We start from the raw sequence: 19,944 nt of genomic DNA on the forward strand, positions 1-19,944 counted from the left end.
GCACAATTCACAATAGCAAGACTGTGGAACCAACCTAGATGCCCTTCAATAGACGAATGGATAAAAAAAATGTGGCATTTATACACAATGGAGTATTACTCTGCATTAAAAAATGACAAAATCATAGAATTTGCAGGGAAATGGATGGCATTAGAGCAGATTATGCTAAGTGAAGCTAGCCAATCCCTAAAAAACAAATGCCAAATGTCTTCTTTGATATAAGGAGAGTAACTAAGAACAGAGTAGGGACGAAGAGCAGGAGAAGAAGATCAACATTAAACAGGGATGAGAGGTGGGAGGGAAAGGGAGAGAGAAGGGAAATTGCATGGAAATGGAAGGAGACCCTCAGAGTTATACAAAAGTACGTACAAGAGGAAGTGAGGGGAAAGGGAAAAATAATACAAGGGGGAGAAATGAATGACAGTAGAGGGGGTAGAGAGAGAAGAGGGGAGGGGAGGGGAGGGGAGGGGGATAGTAGAAGATAGGAAAGGCAGCAGAACACAACAGACACTAGTATGGCAATATGTAAATCAATGGATGTGTAACTGATGTAATTCTGCAATCTGTATAGGGGGTAAAAATGGGAGTTCATAACCCACTTGAATCAAAGTGTGAAATATGATATATCAAGAAATTTGTAAGGTTTTGAACAACCAACAATAAAAAATTAAAAAAAAAAAATATTTAACATAAAGGTTACTATTAAAACTAAGGCACAGTATATCATGTTATGTTTGCAATGCATAAATGTCTTTTGTCTTTCTATTGAATGAATTAGGTACATTATTGGTAACCCATAATAACAAATGAAAGACATCTTTGCAAGATAGAAAAGTTCCTGAAAGAAAGAAAAACAAAGTGGAAAAAGTGGTCATTTCAATTTCTGACAAAAAATATATTCTCTTGGTTCTGCTGACTTCGGAAGTTTACATTGCCAAGATAGAAGTCTTTACTTTTGATGCATTCGAGCTAGCTTAATTTATCTCTATACTTCAATGTTTCTTTAAATTTTGAAGTTTCTCTTTTTTCTTTAAATGACAGAACTATTTTTAAAAAATCCTTTAAAAAACAATGTTATAAATCAGGTAGTTCTTATAACACTTGAATTAAGTGTAAAATGTTCCATTTTCTATCAGGAAAATGTTAGGTAGGGTCAATGGTAAGAATGAATAAGAAAAAAATGACTTAAAATAGCTATGAAGATTTTCAATAAGTCAAATATTAAACAACTGTATTCTGTAACTGAATAAACTGAGAGATAGAAAACAGTAAAAAGCTGAATCAGCTCATTTTTACAAAAATTTACTAATATAACACTATAATAATCTACAACATATAACAATATAATCTACAACTCTAATTCTCAAATAAAAATCAAGGAATTGCTTGCTAATAATATTATATATTATTGAAAGTTTCAGAAATTAAATAGAATGGGATTAGGATTAGAACCTGGAATAAAAAGAGTAGTTAAAAAAAAAAAAAAAAAAACTAGGGAAATAATGAATTAAAATCTATAGTTAGAATTATGCCAATATGAATTTCTGAGTTTTTACAAATGTTTCATAACTATACAAATGTTAACATTAGGACAAGCTGGTTAAAGGGCATATATTTACAACTATAATAAATCTAACAGTTTTCTAAAATGAAAAACTTAAAAAATAATTGCTGACAAATTAATTCAGAAATTCTCAAAACATTTTTGGGGGGGAGTACCAGGGATTGAAATCAGGGGCACTTGACCACTGAGCCACATCCCCAGCCCTATTTTGTATTTTATTTAGAGACAAGGTCTCAGGAGTTGCTTAGCACCTCGATACTGCTGATGCTGGCTTTGAACTCGCAATCCTCCTGCCTCAGCCTCCCTAGCCAATGGGATTATAGGTGTGTGTCACCAAGCCCAGCGATTCTGAAAGCATTTTAAAAAACCCCAATCATTCTAATAAAAATCCCTTCTAAATTCTAAATGGAATTACTAATAAAATTAAGTATTTAATTACTGTAGCAAGATATAAAACATAAGTATGGCCATATATAAACTAATCCATATTTATGCCAAGTTATTCCGTTCCTTCTAAATTCTACAACGTATTACTGATAAAATAAAACATTAAATTATTGTAGTTGGTAAAGGCATAAAACATAAGTATACTATTTATACACTAATCCATATTTATGCCAGTATTACTTCAACAAATATTTATTTAGTGCCATTGGGCTAAGCAGTTTTTATAATGTTAATATTAGTAATTTAAATGGTCACAGGTATTTCTCATTTTAATCTGTTTTAATATGTTGTTTTCCATATTCATGATTTATTTGACACTAAATCCTTAAGAACACAATTATCAAAGGAAAATTTTATTATGCAAATGACTGAGAACCCATAAAGCAGAACTAGGAAACTTCATTTATTATAAAGTTTCTTGCCAGCTTTTAACTCTAATGTATGCTTTTTAAATATCAACTACTTTTAATATTTATAAAATTTTAAAAAATTTATAAGAAAATCTGATAGTCCCCTTCTCTCATTCATTTTATCTACATATGCCTTTTTATTCTGTAATCTAATTTCCAATCTGACCAGACTGAACAACAACAAAATGTTGAAAGAATAGCTTGGACATGTATATTTTTTTTTTCAAACACTAGAGCAATTGAGGAGAGTATCAAGGAGGTTGTACTTACAGAATAAATAGAAGTAAAAGGATTAATTTTTACTTTAGTGAGAAAGTTTAAGGTTAACATGACACAAATGAACTGTTGAAAACATGTAAAAGGGAAAAGAACCAAAATGCAATAGGAAATAACTATTTAGAATACATAACATATATGAGAACCTCTCATTTGATGTGACTAAATTCTTTAAGATGGAATACTTTACAGTAGAGTCTTATTCCTTTGGTGGTAAACTGCAGAAAAAGGGATGCACTTTCTCAGTTTCTTAATATATTAAGGGAGAGAACTATTTAGCTTGCCATATGTAAAACACGAAGCAAAGTTCTTATTGTTTTTATTATTAATAATATGATTAAAATACTATTTCTTTTGCTTTATCATTATCTCTATTAAGGATAAGTAAAACGTAAAATAAAAGTTTTAGTAGGAAATATGGCCATTTTGGAAAATAGAGAAGAAAAGGCATGTTTTGAAGGGATTATCTAGATACTCACAGGGCTGGGCCATAGGTAACATAAAGAACAAAAATAGTATCGGGGGCGGTTTGAGGTGGTGGCTTAGTGGAATAGCACTAGCCTAATACGTGTGAGGCACTGGTTTCGATCCTCAGCACCACATAAAAGTAAATAAATAAAGGTATTGTGTCCATCTACAATAAAAAATACATTAAAGCAACAACAACAACAACAAAAAAAGCAGTATAGGGATAGAAGAAAATTGATATATGCTAAAGACAACTTCCTTCTAAGATATAAGTCTCTGAATAGTCACCTTCTTTGCTTTTTTCCAAACTCTAGTCCTGAGTTATAACTTGAAGTTGATTTAATAACATAGGAAAAACAAGTTTACAATTATTGATTTAGCAATTTAATTGAAATACACAATTTCTGATAACCTAATCATAAAATCAGCCATCCAGGTCCCACAATTTCAATCATATCACATTTCTCAGTCTGATGAAAAAATCCCACCAGCCACAATAGTACAAAATCAGAAAATCACAACTTACTAAATCTTCTAAATTGGAAAGTTGTTCAAATCCCTCTGGTATGTAAGTTAGTTCATTATGCTGGAGGTACAGGCCTTTCAGGTTTTTCAGATTTGTAATTTCTTCAGGGAGCATTTTCAGTTTGTTATGGCTATTGATTGATAAAATAAATGTTGAATAATTTAGTAAACAACGCAATAGATATTTATCAAAGACATTCTTGCTATGTCTTATTTTTCTAACAGGTTCAACTATGTGAACCTGTTAGAAAAATAAGACATGGTTATTAATTTTAAGTACTTATCAAAATTCACTTTCCAAAAATATATACTCATTAAAATAACAGTAATCTAAAGTAACCAAATTAGAATCTTAAAGAAATAAAGTTTCTAAATAAACATATAATCAGTGAATTTCTAATTTCTTGCTTATAGTCAACTTAATTTTACATGTATCATGAAAGGACTTATTGTACTCTTAATTGCCTAGCATGTGTGAGGCACTGGGTTATTGTACTCTTACTTTTTGTACTTATTGTAACTTTTTATACTGTATCTGACTTGTGTACATTTACCCACACCCTACAGAAGAGTTATATTTTATATGGAGGTAAGGTTGTAAACATAGCATTCAAGACAAAAATATCTAGTTCTGTTTGAGGGCCTGACATGTCAATTCCACTCTGAACTTTTCAGTTGTACCCTTCTCTAGAGATACTCAGTTTACTGATTTAGAAGAAGTCCCACATCACTGAGGATGATATGTTCCCTGGTTATTAAGAGAGAAATGAAGAGATTCCCAAATTTATCACAACTTCATTATTCACTTATGAATTCTACTCTACTATCATGACACAGTTACTTCATGCACTAACAGGGGGAAATAGAAATATGAGGGGCTGTATAATAACCTTAAATTACATTAAAAAAAAAAAAAAAAAAACTAGCTACAACAAAAAAGCCAAAACAAGCCATTCGTTCTTGTTTTCTAAAATAAGAACGAGTAAGACTATTAAAAGTTGGTTATTATTCTAGGTTATGTAGCTGAAGTCTGGGTATATTTGATAAAGATTGAGATGGGAAAAGATGTAATTCTAGCTATATATTTCCTCCATCTTGAAATTCATATACTTAACATTTTCGAATCTAAAGCTGACCGCCCCCAAGCTTAATACTCCTCACTCTTGTCCTTGCAAGCTCTGTCTATATTTTTGACTTATAAGAGGAAGATCCTCTGATGCATATCTAAACAATTAGCACCTTTTCAAGTGTAGATAGTTGTTTTTTTATTTTTTAGTTGCTGATAGACCTTTATTTGTTTATATATGGTGCTGAGAATCGAACCCAGTGTCTCACACATGCCAGGCAAGTGCGTTACCACTGATCCACAGCCCATCAGGTGTAGATAGTTTTTCTGATTTATGGTAATTTCAAGTTTTTCACCAAATGAGGACTGTTATTTTAGGGACTGTTTCCCTCAAACCAGTTAACTTACCACTAGAAAACAGAACTGACTACACTGTGTTAAATAGATCTATAACCATATCTGTTTTATAACCAGTTTTTCAAACTGCATTTTAAAGAACCTTTTGTTTCTTTTCCTAAATGAAATCTCCCCTAACTTCTTTCTCTTAATCTATGTCTATATAACAGACAGGGCAAAGATATTCTTTCTTATAAATCTGGGTGTTAATTGGGAGGAAGCATTTAGAGCCTCAGCCACCTAGCATCCTATCTGCCAATGACAGTACCAGAAACATGCATGGAACACAAGGGGTACTTGGAAAAGTTTAAAAACTGCTAATATTAAAAACCCTGAGGGCTGGAGATTTAGCTTAGTGGTAGAGAACTTGCCTAGCATGTGTGAGGCATGTGTGAGTTTGATCTCAGGCACCACACACACACACACAAAACAACCAGAAAATTCTTCAGCATTAATAAAGGAATTGATTAATAAATAACTCTTCTTTATTGTCTAGATACTTTCTAGAATATAGAGGTAATTTGTTGGAGCCCGTGTATGAATTATGGGCTTGTTTGAGCCATAACAAGGCAGGGAGGTTGCTTTCCTTGGAGCTCCTAAGTGAAATTCCCTGTTAGATAATGCCAGATTATGCTGATGCCCTGCCTTAGCTAACAGCCCTAGGTTCAAAAGCAGCTGCCCCTGAGGTACAGGAGGTGGGCCTAACCTGCTAACATCCAGAGGAATTGTTTCTACTATCTTCTTCCTGTTTCTTCAGGAAGTTCTTTACTCGGAATCCCAGTGGTGTTCCCATTCATTTAAATGACTTCATTTTGGGGAGTTAGACCCAGTCTCCATCAAAGTTGGTCCTAATTGAATTCTGCTCTTTTACTTATTTTCATGTTTGGTCTTATTTCTTAAATTTCTCATACTTTTAATATTTCTAATTTGACTCACTGCCCTAACTTGGGGAAACTGAGTAAACTTCATATGGGTCGTGATAGTAATTTAAAACTTGATATGACCTGAATCTTTTTATATTATCTCATAAACATAAAACACTTTCTTTTTTTGGTAATGGGGACTGAATCCAGGGCTTTGCACATGCTAGGTAAGAAGTCAAAAACATTTATTTTAAATCAACTGGCCTTAAATTCATAAAACCAGAAAACATGTAGGGAATTCTAAAACCAAACACAAAGACAAATGCTCTGCTGAGAGCAGAGGGGCCAGTCTATAGTCCTAGCTACATGGGGCTAAGTCAGGAGAATTGCTTGAGCACAGCTGTTCTGGGACCACCTGGATAATATAGCAAAACCCATCTTTTTAAAAAGGACAACTAATTAAGAATTAAAAGTTAAGGGCTGGGTCTGTGGCTCAGAGGCAGAGCGCTTGACTAGCATGCGTGAGGCACTTGGTTCGATCCTCAGCACCACAAAATAAAATAAAGGCATTGTGTCCACCTATAACTAAAAAATAAATATTAAAAAAAGAAATTAAAATTCTTATTCAACTACTTTCTAAGATAACACAAAGGTTTTTTTGTTTGTTTTGGTGCTGGGTACTGAACCCAGGGCCTCATGGATGTTACGCACAGGTTCTACCTCAGAGCTATGCCCCACCCTCATGATATTTTCTAATGTTAGAAAATAATTTTAAAGAATACTAAATCTATACCATTATAATTGCAACATTAGAAATAAATAAGCTTAAATTTTACCTGACATTAAGCTTCTGAAGATTTTCAAGTTCTCTTAGAGCAGAAGGAAGTGATGTTAGCTGATTATCATGTATCTAAAATCATTAAAAGGAAGTCAGTATTCTTATTCTTATAATTAACAACACATGAGCTTGGTATTATACAAAATTATTCACTAATAATCCCTGTTCTTCTAATTCAATGACATGACACCTATTTGTAATTTGTTCTGAGTGTAGAAGAGGAAAAGGGGTTTAAAACTGACCCAACTACTGCTCAGAAATCATGAAGTAATAAGTTATTGATTTTAAATATTACCAAAATAAAACAAAAAAGCTTCACCTCATGGATTGGAGTTTTAATGTCATGTACAGGTGAAGAAATTATTTACGTCAACATATACAAAAATTACATAAGGGAGAGAAGAACTTCTCTCATGTTCTCACAGAAACATACTGTTTTTAAGGGAGAAAGTATCTTGGAGTAGGCCAATTCAATCATTTCACAAATAAACACACACACACAAAAAAAAAAACTTCTCTAGAAATTTCACTATTTACATTCAATCTTTTTCACACATGAATTACAGGACTTTTGATGTTGCTATGTAAACCAGAAGTTTATATACTTTAAAGTAACTATTAATGCTCCAATTTACCAAGACATAGTGACTAGAGACTAAAAACTAAATACCTTAATAAAAATCATAAAAATTTGAGTTTAATAGTTTAAGTCAGTGAGATTGAAAGTGAATTACAAAAAAAAAAAAAAACCCTTAAGTACTACACTTGTTTTAATGTCTAGAGTCATAGTGATGATAAAATATAACAAGAAGAAAAAAAGATGAGTAGAAGCAACAATACTGATTGTACGTGTTAACACAGAGAATTCTAATAATTAAAAACAGTAGTATCTTTCCTCATTGATAGATATGGAAACTAAAGCACAAATAGGCAACTTTCCCAAAGTCACTGGCTGTTAAGTGGGAAAATCAGAATTAAAACCTTATGTTTTATACCCTTAACCATTGTGCAATGCATGACATAATAATGTTATTTTTCCTTTGACTGTATCAACTTAACATGAAGAGTTTTCTGCTTATCAAAGCCTAAATTTAGCTTTGGAGTTTCTTCAACCAACAACACATAATTATATTCAACTTACATCAAGAACAGTCAGTGCAGGTAAGAGTCTAAGGTCATCTGTCAGTGACTGAAGTTTATTGTTTGATATGATTAGTTTGGTCAAATCTGTCTGTTCCCACCATCGTTCAGCAGAACTGAAGGAAAGATTCTGATTAGCTTCTTCAGGGATATCCACATTTATTCTCCAAACACACTGAGGCACTATTTCCACCACCACCATAAAGAAAAAAAAAAAGATATTAGATATTAAATGATATACTTTGGTAATAACCACTCAATTTATCTACTAAGAAACAATTTCAGAAACAAAAATTTTCCAATAAGTCAAATAGCAATAAATTACAGCTACAGCAAAAGCTGATTTCATTCAAAAACAGACTAGATACATTAGATCTCACTTTTAATTTTATTCACTTACACACTAGGTATACTCTGTATAACACTTTTTGATAAATATATAAAATATAGTCTACTATCATGCTAACAAAGTTACAGAAAAGGCTTGGAAATCAGCATTTGTATTTACAAATTATTAATTATATTTATAATATCAAAACTTTTGTAATAGAAGTGTATACCGAGTCTCAGAAAGGTCTAATAGTACTTGTAGTGATAATAATAGCTAACGAAAGTATCAGGCAATCTTCTAACAAACCAATGCATTTAAACCTTGTAACACGTTTGGGGGTGTAGCTTACTGGTAAGGCATTACCTGTCATCACATGAGGCCCTGGGTTTGACCCCAGCACCACAAAACAACCAAAATACCCAGTCACAACTCTGTGAGATAGGTGCTATTACCATTCCTATTTTATAGATGAGAAAAATGGGGCAAAGAGGAAAATGTACAATTCACTCAGGGTTCCACAGCTAGTATTAGATGTGATTTTAACCTTGGTAGGACTGTTGTATCTTTTCTAATCGTACTTAGGAGAAATACTGGACTCTGCTAGCAACTCTGTTTTGCTAGATATAAAATTATGTTTCTTTTTCCAGCATATAAAACTTGTGTCATTCTACAGCAACAAGTGATAATTCCTATAACACAGCAAATGAGACTATATAAGTTAAACAGGGCCATACTATCACTTGAAGTTCCAGATAGTAGCTTATGGTAATGAAGTAGCAAAACTAATGTTATAATAATATAGCCAAATTACTTTAAAGAGAGTTCTTCATTCCTTAACAAAAGTAGGACTACATACATGTTGATGTAGATCTTTGAACTAATATTAATCAAGGCATTCACTGGTTATGCCCTGATTTAACTGATGATCAAAATCATTAGAGATTTAAAAGAAAGGTGCAATCACAGTTTCAAGTTTAAAACCATGAAGTATAATTCAGAGGGTTAATCTGATACAATGGTGTTATGAGGCATCTACATGTACACTAGAATAAATAATAACATCCCTCTCTTACTCCTTCTCTTGGATTAGGTACTCTCTGCTTCTATATTCTTCTTAAGCAAATGTGAGTGATGTAGAATATAAATCCACTTCTGTTTCTGTTTTGTGGGTGGATGATTATTTTAAAAGCAAAGTAAAATAAAAATACCTTTACTATTCCCAATAGCATTGAGAACAAAAGCGTCATAAAATTTGTGAAAACTATTATTTTGATACATAAATTTAGATGATTCTATGGGAATGAGAAACAGATCAACCAGCAAAAAGCACATGGACTAATAGACATTATCCTATTGCCCATTAGTGTGTACAATTTCTTTCTCTGGTGCTGTCTTTTTTTTTTTTTTTTTGGTACCAGAGATTGAACCCAGGGTTCAACCACTGAGCAATATCCAGAGCCCTTTTTATTTCTTATTTTGAGACAATCTCACTAAGTTGCAGAGGACCTCGCTAAACTGCTGAGGCTGGCTCTGAACTTGTGATCCTCCTGCCTAAGCCTCCCAAGTATCAGGGATTATGGGTGTGCACCACCACATCTGGCTAGTATGTACTGTTTCTAATTTTTTGTGTAATAATTAAAAATAAATTCAATTTAAAAAAGAAAAAATGGAGACAACAAATTAGACTTTATCAAAATTAAAAGCTTATTTTTCTAAAGATACTATTAAGAAAATTAGGCTAGCCATAAACAGAAAATATTACATAGATATTGGTATAGATAGATATCTATGGACTTGGACTTGTATTCCAAATATATAGTCTTGTAAGTCAAAAAAAAAAAAAAGAAAATTTGAACAAACTTAACCAAAGATACACAAATGACTATGAAGCAGTAGAAATGATGATCATCATTACTTAAGAAAATACAAATTAAAATTGCAAGAAGATACTCTAACATAGACAAAAGAATGCATAATATTAACAAGACTGACAATACAAATTACTAGTAATGATGTGGAGCAACTGGATCTCTCATATGTCTAGTACAAAACTGTTTGGTGAGCTTTTATAAGGTTAAATGTTTACTTATTATTATTGTCCAGCAATTCCATTCTCAGGCATACAGTCCACAGAAATAATATAGGTCTACTGAAAGACTTATAAATGAAAGCTTATGGAAGTATTATTAATAGCCCAAACCAGAAAAAAATGCAATGTCTATAAACAGGTAAATAAACAAATTGAATTATATGCACACAATGGACTCTTATTCAACAATAAAAAGAAACTACTGATATAAACAACATTGAAGAAGCTTAGAAACAATTATCCTAAGTAAAAGAAGCCTTAAACAAAAAAATTTGCAATTTTATGATTCCATTTACAAGAAATTTGAAGAGGCAAAATTAATTTACATTGACAAAAAGCACATCAACATTTTTATGGAGCAAACAATGGGGATGGACTGACAAAGGGACATAGGAAACTTTTCAAGAAGTGAGAAATGCTCATATCTTTATAAAAATTTATTAGTGCATTATAGTAATACATAATTGGAATTTATTTTGATATAACTGTACAAGTATAGAATATAATTTACTCCAACTCAGTCCCTAGTACTTTCCCTTTAGCCCCCTCACTCCCACTGTTCTTTCCTCTACTCTACCTGTCTTTCTTCTACTTCAGTTTGTTTTTGAAAGGGCATTATACACATACATAAAGGTTCAACTCACTGTGGTCTACTCATATATGTACAAAGGATAGTTCAGTCAGTTTCATTCCACTATTCCTCCCCTTTTCTGTCCCTCCTCCTGACCAAACAATCTCCTTCCTCTACTTCACTGATCCTTCTTTTATTCTCATGAGAGCCCTCCTTTTATTCTTTATTTTTGTCTAGCTTCCACGTGTGAGAAAAAACATTTGACCCTGACTTCGTCATATGCGTTATTTCACTTAGCATGTTGTTGTCCATTTCCATCCACTTATCAGCAAATGCCATTATTTCATTCCTCTTTATGGCTCTTCTATCCTTCACTGTGCAGAAGTTTTTTAATTTTATGCCATCCAAATTATTGATTCTTGATTATATTTCTGGTGCTTTAGAAGTCTTGTTAAAAAAAGTCGGTGCCTGTGCCTATATGTTGGAATGTCAGGCCTATGTTTTCTTCTAGCAATCGCAGATTTTCTGGTCTAATTCATATCTACTTTGAGTTGATGATTGTGCAGGGTGAAAGACATATGTAGACAAATGGCTATCCAGTTTTCCCAGGACCATTTGAGGTCTGGTATTGCTCTTCTTTCTCAGGATTGCTTTGGCTATTCTGGGTCTCTTATTCTTCTAAAGGAATTTTAGAATGCAATTTTAAAACTAAAATTTTCTAGTTCTGTGAAGAATGCCATTGCTATTTTAATGGGGATTGCACTGAATCTGTAAAATGCTTTTATACAGTCATTTTGATATTTAATCTACCTAACCAAGAACATGGTAGATCTTCCCATCTTCTAAAGTTTTCTTCAACTTCTTTCTTCAGTGTTCTACAGTTTTAATTGTAGAGACTTTTCACATCCTTGGTTAGATTTATTTTCAATTATTCTCTTTTATTTGTATTTCTTTTTGAGAGTATTATCAATGGTATAGTTTCCTTAGGTTCCTTCTCAGCAGTGATTATTTATATATACTGATCTTGTATCATTCTACTTTGTTGAAATTTTTAACAACTCTAAAGTCTTCTGGTGGAATTTTTTTGAGTCTTTTAGATATAGGATCATATCAACTAACAGATAATTTGACTTCCTTTCCTATGTTTCCCTTTAATTTCATTCTCTTGCCTGGTTGCTCTGGCTAGATTTTAAAGGACTGTGTGAAATAGCAGTGGTAGGAACGGACATTCCTGTCTTGTTCCTGTTTTTAGAGGAAAAACTTTCAGTTTTTCTCCATTCAGTATGATGGCAGCTTTGGGTTTGTTGTACAGAGAGAGAGCCTTTACAACACTGAGGTAAATTCCTTCTATCCCTAGTTTCTTTAGCATTTTAAACATGAATGAGTGCTGAGGTTTGTTTTTTCTGCACCTAATGAGATAATCATGTGATTCTTGTCCTTAACTCTACGTATATGGTGAGTTACATTTATTGATTTGTGTATGCTAAATCAACCCTACATTGATATCTATTTTTTGAATGTAGTAAGTCAATGCTATAAATGTTCCTCCTAGAACTGCCTCTATTTGATTTTGTTATGTTGTACCTCTATTCTCATTTGTTTCTAAGGATTTTTTATTTCTCCCTGATTTTGCTGTGATCCATTCCTCTTTCAAAAGTGTATTACTAACCAGTTGCTGTTGTGCATGCCTGTAATCCCAGTGGCTTGGGAAGCTGAGGCAAAAGGATAGCAAGTTTAAAGCCAGCCTCAGCAATTCATTTGTTATCTAACTCCATGTGTTTCCCATCTACTCAAAATAACATTAAAATGCAAGTGAGTAAGTCTAACAAAAGAAAGATACGTTTAAGTTTGGACTAATTTATTACACAGTGTTTGGCACTGAAAACTGGAGATAAACGACTTAAGAGGTGAGTCAATCAAGTTTAGAACAACTGTGTTAAGGAATCAAGAAACAGAAATGGGACCTTTTAAATTAACTATCTAGTTCCTTGTCTCATAATCCAAACTCCCTTGGATTTCAGTAAAAAAATTAAATGTTCTCTTTCAACTTCTGAACATATAGGCATTTTTTCTTGTTTTCATTAAGAAATGTATAGGATTTGCTTTTTTTTTGACAACATACTCACCTGGAAGTAGTTTTTTTTTTTTCCTGAAATGAAAATGATCAGTTTTTATTAGTTATTTAGAATATCACAATGGGTTCCATTAAGCAAGCAATAGCTAAAACTCAGATTCAGTCTAAATAGTAATGCAGAGCATGGTTTATAAAAATTTAAGATGGTTAGTGAAAGCCTAAAGAAATGATTTATTTTATACTTTTTATCTGTTCTAACTGTATACTGAATAAAATAAATCATTATTACCCTAAAACAGTATGTTTTTTGAAGCTTAGGATCACTAGACCTAGTTACTTAATTGTACAAGTGAAAACTAATCCTCTGTTCTCTTCAAGGTAAGGAAGAAAAGCCTTACAACAATATTTCCCTTTCAAATAATATGGTTTCCAAAGTAAATTACTTTGTTTAATAAATTATCTGCCTACCAATTTTCCTTTCAGTTCAAGTAGTTTCCATTAGAATTTGCACATTCTTTTTTCTCAAACTGTGGCACATTTTCATTTTCCTTAGTGTTAGATGAAACACTTAAAAACATTTCTACACTATTGTTCTGCCATGATTATGCAACCAGAAAGCAACAATCCATATTTTCTTTATCACTTGGTCCTCATTTTATCTAGCTCAGTGAAAAAAAGAGCTGCACTATTTACATTGAAACAAAGAGACGATATATTCTGCTGCTGTTCATAAAAACAGCTGTCACCACGGATATTTTTACTGTTTCTGTAGTTCACCCTTTGTAGAATGTCTCATAATTTAAGTCATATCTGTATCTAGCCTTTTTAGATTGCCTTTTCTCCTCTTATATTTCCCCCTAAGAAGTATGCTTCTCCAGATCCTCTGATAAATTGATAGCTCATTTCTTTTTATTGCCAAATAATATTCCATCATATGGATGCACCATTTTGTTTATACACTCACCTTCTGAAAGATATTTCAGTTGCTTCAATTTGGAGCAATTAAGAATAAATCAGCTATAAGTATTCATGTTCAGATTTTTGTGAGGATGTAAGTGTTCAACTCAATTTACATAAAAACTTAGAAGCATGATCACTGGATCATATAAGACTATGTTTAGCCTTATAAGAAATTGTCGAACTGTCTTCCAAAGTGACACTACCATTTATCTTTCCACAAGCAAATGAATGAAAGCTCCTTTTGCTCCATACCAGCATTTGGTATTATCAGGTTTTTGGATTTTAGTCATGTTACTAGATTCATTATGTTATATGCTGTTTCCCAGTGATGAATAAAGTTGAATATAGATGTGCTATTTATAAGCACATCTGCCATATATATCTTCTTTGGTTAGGGGTCTTTTCAGAACTTTGGCCCATTTTTAAATTGGGTTGTTACTTTTCTTCATGTGGAGCATATTTGTCTTTTTACGTCACTTGTTTCTGCTACCTAATTGATGGTTCCATGAGTAAGTAATATAGAAGTAGCCAGTAGCCTGTTGGTTATGGTTCTTAAAAGTGTTCTGGAAAGAAGTTTCGGTAATGTTTTTTGATATAACTAAAACAATTGTAGATGGTGATTTTTTTCCAATAAACTTTTCCCTTGAACCAGTCTGCACACTGCTATACTTTTAATAAATATTTTTAAAAGTCTTCTCATGCTGGACCTGGTGGCACACACCTGTAATCCCAGCAGCTGCAGAGGCTGAGGCAGGAGGATTGCAAGTTTGAAGCCAGCCTCAGCAATTTATCTAGTGTCTCAAAATAAAAAATACAGAGGCTGCGGCTCACCGGTAGCATACTTGCCTGGTATGTGTGAAGTATTGGGTTCAATTCTCAGCACCACATAAATAAAATAAAGGTCTATCAACAACTTAAAAAAAAAAAGGAGGAGGGGCTGATGATATGGCTTAGCGGTTAAGCACCCCTAAATTCTCGCTGGCAGTACAAAAAAAAGTCTTCTTATTATCTTTATTTGTGCCTCCAAATATTATTACTTTGAATTATGAATTATATTCAAAAGATATTTTGAAACATGTCTTCTTTCAGATTGCTTTCCACAAATATACAAGATATTTCATGTGAAATATAACATGTGAAAATGTTATGTATGATATGTGAAGGGATACAATTATGCATTTAAATAGTATGTTATTTATCAACTATTTATGTTTCTTCCAGATATTGTGCTAGGTACTAAATAAATAAAATAAAAATTAATGATACCTTCACATAATTCCTTTTCTCATAAGCCTTTTAACATAAGCTTCATTATTATTTATTGGGGGAAGGTAGGTAAGGAAGAAATGTGTACAGCACAAGGGATTTTTGTGGCAGTGAAACTATTCTGCATGACAGTATAATGGTAAATACATGATATGAACTTGTCAAAACCCATAAAATGATACAACACTAACAGTGAATCCTAATGTAAATTATAAACTTCAGTTAATAATAGTGTTGTCATTATTGGCTCATTAATTATTAAAAATGTACCTGATGTAATGCAAGATGTTATTAAAAGAAAAAATGTAAGCGGTGAGGGGGAGGAGGTAAAAGAGAACACAATGTACAACATGCTCAATTTTCTATAAACCTAAAATAGTTACCAAAGAATGTACAAGTATAACTGGGGAAAAGGCAACACTTTGTTATTATTGTTGTTAAAGAATAAGATGCTGAAAAGAGATGGGAACCACAAAGTAGACGGTTGGGGCAAGATTCTGAAAATCTTTTGAATGTTATGCTGAGAATATTATATTGCACCTTGTGAGCTATGAAATGTTATTAAAATGTTTTGTGAGATATGGTAAAATCTGTGTTGGGAAGGTAACTCTTGTAATGACATTAAGAGAGTGAGGTTTAAAGTGAGAAACCCAGGATATCAGGCCATACCATAACAGAAATGCTCAATTTTATTTTATGTAGCAGGCATTTTACCTATGTTACTTATATAAACCTTAGTTAAGTCTTATTATTTCATTATAAGTGAAAAACTAAGGAACATCTCCAAGTTATATGAGCTAAGAAATGGAGATAACGAGGGTTATCCCCAAAAGGAATACAAATAGTACAGAATTATAGTGATTTGAATATCAAAGTTTAGAGTGATAAGACATGAAACTGAAGTCTAAAACCAGTTAGGGAAAGATCTTCCTTATTATGGTAACAGGAAACCCTTTTTCATATATAAGCTACAAATACCACAAGCCTTTCCTATGAAATATTATATATTCACTCACTGAACACAACAGTTACTGTGTCAAGTTCAGTTTATACAACAGTCCTGATCCATATCAGCATGAACCTAAGAGTCAAAATTTTCTACCTAAAAGTTCAACACACTAAATCACATGGATCTAGTCAATAAACACATTCCAAAACATCACTTAGTTCTGGAGAATATTCACTCATTTACTTATAGTGGCCACAAATAGATCCTACAATACAGCAAACACTATTTTGGGAGCTAGGGACACAACAATGAACAAAAGGAAGGTACCTGACCGTGTGGAATTAGCAGTCTAACTAATGGGCAAGGTAGGCAATAATTAAATGATATAAGTCCTTATAGTGATTCTATTTAAAAAATTAAACAGGGGAGACAACAGTGTGTTACCAGTGGTAATTATGGTGGTTTGGAAGGGCCTCTTGGAAGTGAGCTCTGAGCAAAAATCCTAAAGGAAGCAAGAGAGTCAAAAAAGAAAATGTTCGACTTTGGAAAAAGCAAATATATATGGGAAAAGGAGGCAAGGGAGGCAGAGGGAGAGTGACTGGGTTGGGTGGGGAGAAAAAAGCTTATCTGTGGTTTCAAAGTGTTTATGCCCCATCTATAAAAATTCTTGTAAATAAAGCAGGGATTTTATGCCATATACCCTTTCACTTATTCATCAAAGTATCTGTTTGCCTGGTTTACATTATTCACGGCACAATAAGTTAATATTCATTAGAAGGAAAATGGAAGGTTTTAATTGCAGTGTAAAAAGCTGAATGTAAGTAGAGGAAAATATTACAGGAAGAATGCTTTATTTCTCCACTTCTCCCTCATTGCTCCCTTACCCCCACGCACAGGCCACTCCAAGAGCATCTGGCCTTTCATTGTTATACCCAGGTTACTGTTTCTTTGTCTTTATCAGGTTTTTCAGAGTGGCCTCAAATTCATGGACTTTGTGTGGCGTTTATTCCAATCCTCAATTTAGAAAACCTGCTCATCATTCCTGGTCATTAGGACTCTACCCAAGTTCATAAAGAAGAGGTATCGCATTCACTCAAGGCTCACAAAGGAGTAGATAAAATACAGAATTTTAGCGTCGGTAATTTTCCTTAGAGAACAAATTGAGAAAAAGAAAGTAAGAATCAAAGAAAATATTTTCCCAATATCTGATAGGTAGTTTACTCTACCATTACGTTGCCTATTCCTTCTTAAGCGGGAGTCCCTGAAAGCGTCCGGTTTAAATTTTGTCCATAGTCCCAGAAGGGTGCCTGCAGCGGAGATGCTGGAGCCAGAGAAGTAAGGAAACTGGGAGGCCATGTCAGTCGAAATGTAAGAGTGCCTGGATTACCGCACAGGGATCCTGGCTAAAAGGCAAAGCCAAGCTCGAGGAAAGGAGGCTGCCTTGAGCTAGGGCTTTCTGCCCGCACGGCACAAACTGGTAGCACCTTTGAGTCTTACCTTCACTGAGGTTCCTACCCGACAAGTTTAACTGTCCGCTCCTCCTCGCCGCCTTTAACAGCCCCTGGGGCACAGCAGTAGTGCAGTCTCTCCTCTCAGCTCTGAAACCCGCTCGCGGATCCCGCCCGGCTACCCGTTGCAGGCGCGACATGTTCAAATCCTGGGTCTGCAAGCGGCAGCCCCACCCATGACGCTTAAATGTGGCGCCGCCAGACTACCCCGCCCCTTCCGCAAACGCGTGCTCTGTGCGCGTAGTTCGTGGCTTCGCGCTGGGCCTTTCGCTCCGTGTGGCGCGGCGCAGATGTCGTCACCGCCAGCTCCCGGGGCTGGAGGACAGAGCAGCCCCTTCAGTTGCCGGTGCCGGCCTAGCGTCCTGGAATTACTTCGCTCTAGTAAGTGCGTTCAACGGGCTTAAGAGGGGCTTTCGGGTTTATTGTTTGCTCCAGTTACTGCGACTCCAGCCTTCTGTATGCTTCCACCGTGGCGAGGGGGTTGGGAAAGGATAACCCTCTCTTCTCCCCTCTTCTAGTCTGAACGTGGGCCTTAACTAAAACTTGAGACCTGGGCGCCGTCTGCAGCCTCTCTGGACCCCAGCCTGTCTGTCGCTGGGGGTAGTGGCACCAGACCTCCGTCGTAAGGAGTAAAAGAGATTTCCTGGTCTTGGAGCCTGTACTCTTGACTCCTAACGTGCATCACTCCCGTTGTTGTGTTGAAACAGCCCAACGTTGGAGGGAATGTGAAATCAAAGGATTGGCAACCTAGAAAAAGAGAGGAAAAAAAGTTTAAAATGTAAAAAATGTCCTGCCTACCGGACAATTGTAGGAGACAAGTGGACGGTAAAGGAGACAAGTGTGGTACAAGCTTTAGTGAATCACAGACAGCCCGGACTTTGAAGCCCCGGAAGTGCAAGTTCAAATCCCACCTGCTTACTGTTGCTGGCCAGCGAGCCTAGGATCCCTCTGGCTGGCCAGATGTGTCCCCCACATAAGAAATAGACAAAAGATGGAAAAGGGAAGAATGAACGTTAGGCAGTTTTATCAAACCTGGGAGAAGCAGCAAGATTGCTTCTCTCCCTTCATCCCATAAAAGCAGTTATAATTTATAGGAACAAATGCAGCTGATACCTAGATGTAGAATTAATTGGCCGGAAGAGGAGGCAAAAGGGGACAAGAGGCAGCAAGTAAACAAGCAGATTTAGTGTAGACCTGAGTGGGCAATCTTCTTTCCTGCTCGCCATCATCTTTAGAGCCTGTATGTGGGACTGGTGTGTGTATGTTGGGGGAGAGGGCGGGGATATCTCAGCCCTTTAGCTTCCTTTCTCAGTAGGAAGGATTTTGTTCCCAGCAATGTCAAGTTAAGTCATTTTCATTTCATACCGTGTAACTAAAGCAGTTTTACTCGACAGCTTTTGAAAGTCATTCTTTTCATTACTTTAGGAATAACAATTTCTAACTTATAAGCTTTTGGAAATAATTTGATGAAAGCAATAGTTTAAATCCCTTGGTTGAGGGAAGGGACTTGGGATCAGAATAAAATATGGAAAGTTTGTCCAGTAAGTCCGTGTTTCCTGGAAAGTTACAGTTTATGTCTGAAAGGTACAGTTCATTAAGTCATTCAACAAGTGTTTATTAAGAACTCACCCTGTATAGTACTCTTCTGGGTGCTAGACTTTTTCTTCTCCAGAGTGATTTTGTCTTAAAAGCAGATATTCTCCTAACCTCCAGGGAATCTACTGTGGATCTGAAGTGTTAATTGAACAGTAAAATGACATCTCTTGACAAAATATGCATTATGCAATTTTACCTGAATCCAGGTTCATGTCCTTGTTGCATGTAAGATTTGGTTTTAAACACCCTATTTATTTTTTTCTTCCTATTCAATATAGTGACCAGTTTTGCAGATGAAGAAATAGAGGCTAAATGAAGTTAGGAATCTTGCCTAAGATCACAAATTTCTATAAGGAGCGTGGCCAGGCAATTAAACCTGGATCTTTCTCCAACCATGAGTTGCCTAGTGGCTTTTCATAATTTCCAGTTTGCTTTTATTATGGAATCATTTTAAGGAATACTTCAATTGTATTTTGTTGTTGTTTTTGCAGTGTTGGGGATTGAAACCAGGGCCTTGTGCGTGCTAGGCAAGTGCTCTACCACTGAGCTACATCCGTACTAACCAATTTCAATTGCTTTAAAACAAATTTGAGAACAAACTTTTTCT

The 19,944-nt window shown here is 34.5% G+C and overlaps 2 protein-coding genes across 6 annotated transcripts in view; one reads left to right on the forward strand and one right to left on the reverse strand.

The window, feature by feature from the left end:
• Positions 1 to 17,928, reverse strand: part of Lrrc40 (leucine rich repeat containing 40) — a 70,807-nt gene extending 52,879 nt beyond the window's left edge. For 3 of the 4 annotated variants that reach the window (XM_071617941.1, XM_027949519.3, XM_071617942.1), the window contains exons 1-4: positions 17,731 to 17,928; positions 7,995 to 8,176; positions 6,852 to 6,925; positions 3,692 to 3,821 (exon numbers count right to left, since the gene is read on the reverse strand). In XM_071617941.1, coding sequence (XP_071474042.1) covers positions 3,692 to 3,821; positions 6,852 to 6,925; positions 7,995 to 8,176; positions 17,731 to 17,881 — 537 coding nt within the window. In that variant the 5' untranslated portion in view covers positions 17,882 to 17,928. Of the gene's footprint in view, positions 1 to 3,691; positions 3,822 to 6,851; positions 6,926 to 7,994; positions 8,177 to 13,110; positions 13,131 to 17,730 lie in introns of those variants that run through there. The other variant, XM_071617943.1, reaches the window with a different exon arrangement.
• Positions 17,929 to 18,019: 91 nt separating this feature from the next.
• Srsf11 (serine and arginine rich splicing factor 11) overlaps positions 18,020 to 19,944 on the forward strand; it is a 35,539-nt gene continuing 33,614 nt past the window's right edge. Inside the window, exon 1 of one of the 2 annotated variants that reach the window (XM_027949474.3) lies at positions 18,020 to 18,122. The gene's annotated coding sequence lies outside the window, so the exon portion shown is untranslated. The remainder of the gene's footprint in view (positions 18,123 to 19,944) is intronic. The other variant, XM_027949475.3, reaches the window with a different exon arrangement.

Source organism: Marmota flaviventris, chromosome 10, assembly GCF_047511675.1.
Source record: "Marmota flaviventris isolate mMarFla1 chromosome 10, mMarFla1.hap1, whole genome shotgun sequence".
NCBI lineage: Eukaryota > Metazoa > Chordata > Mammalia > Rodentia > Sciuridae > Marmota > Marmota flaviventris.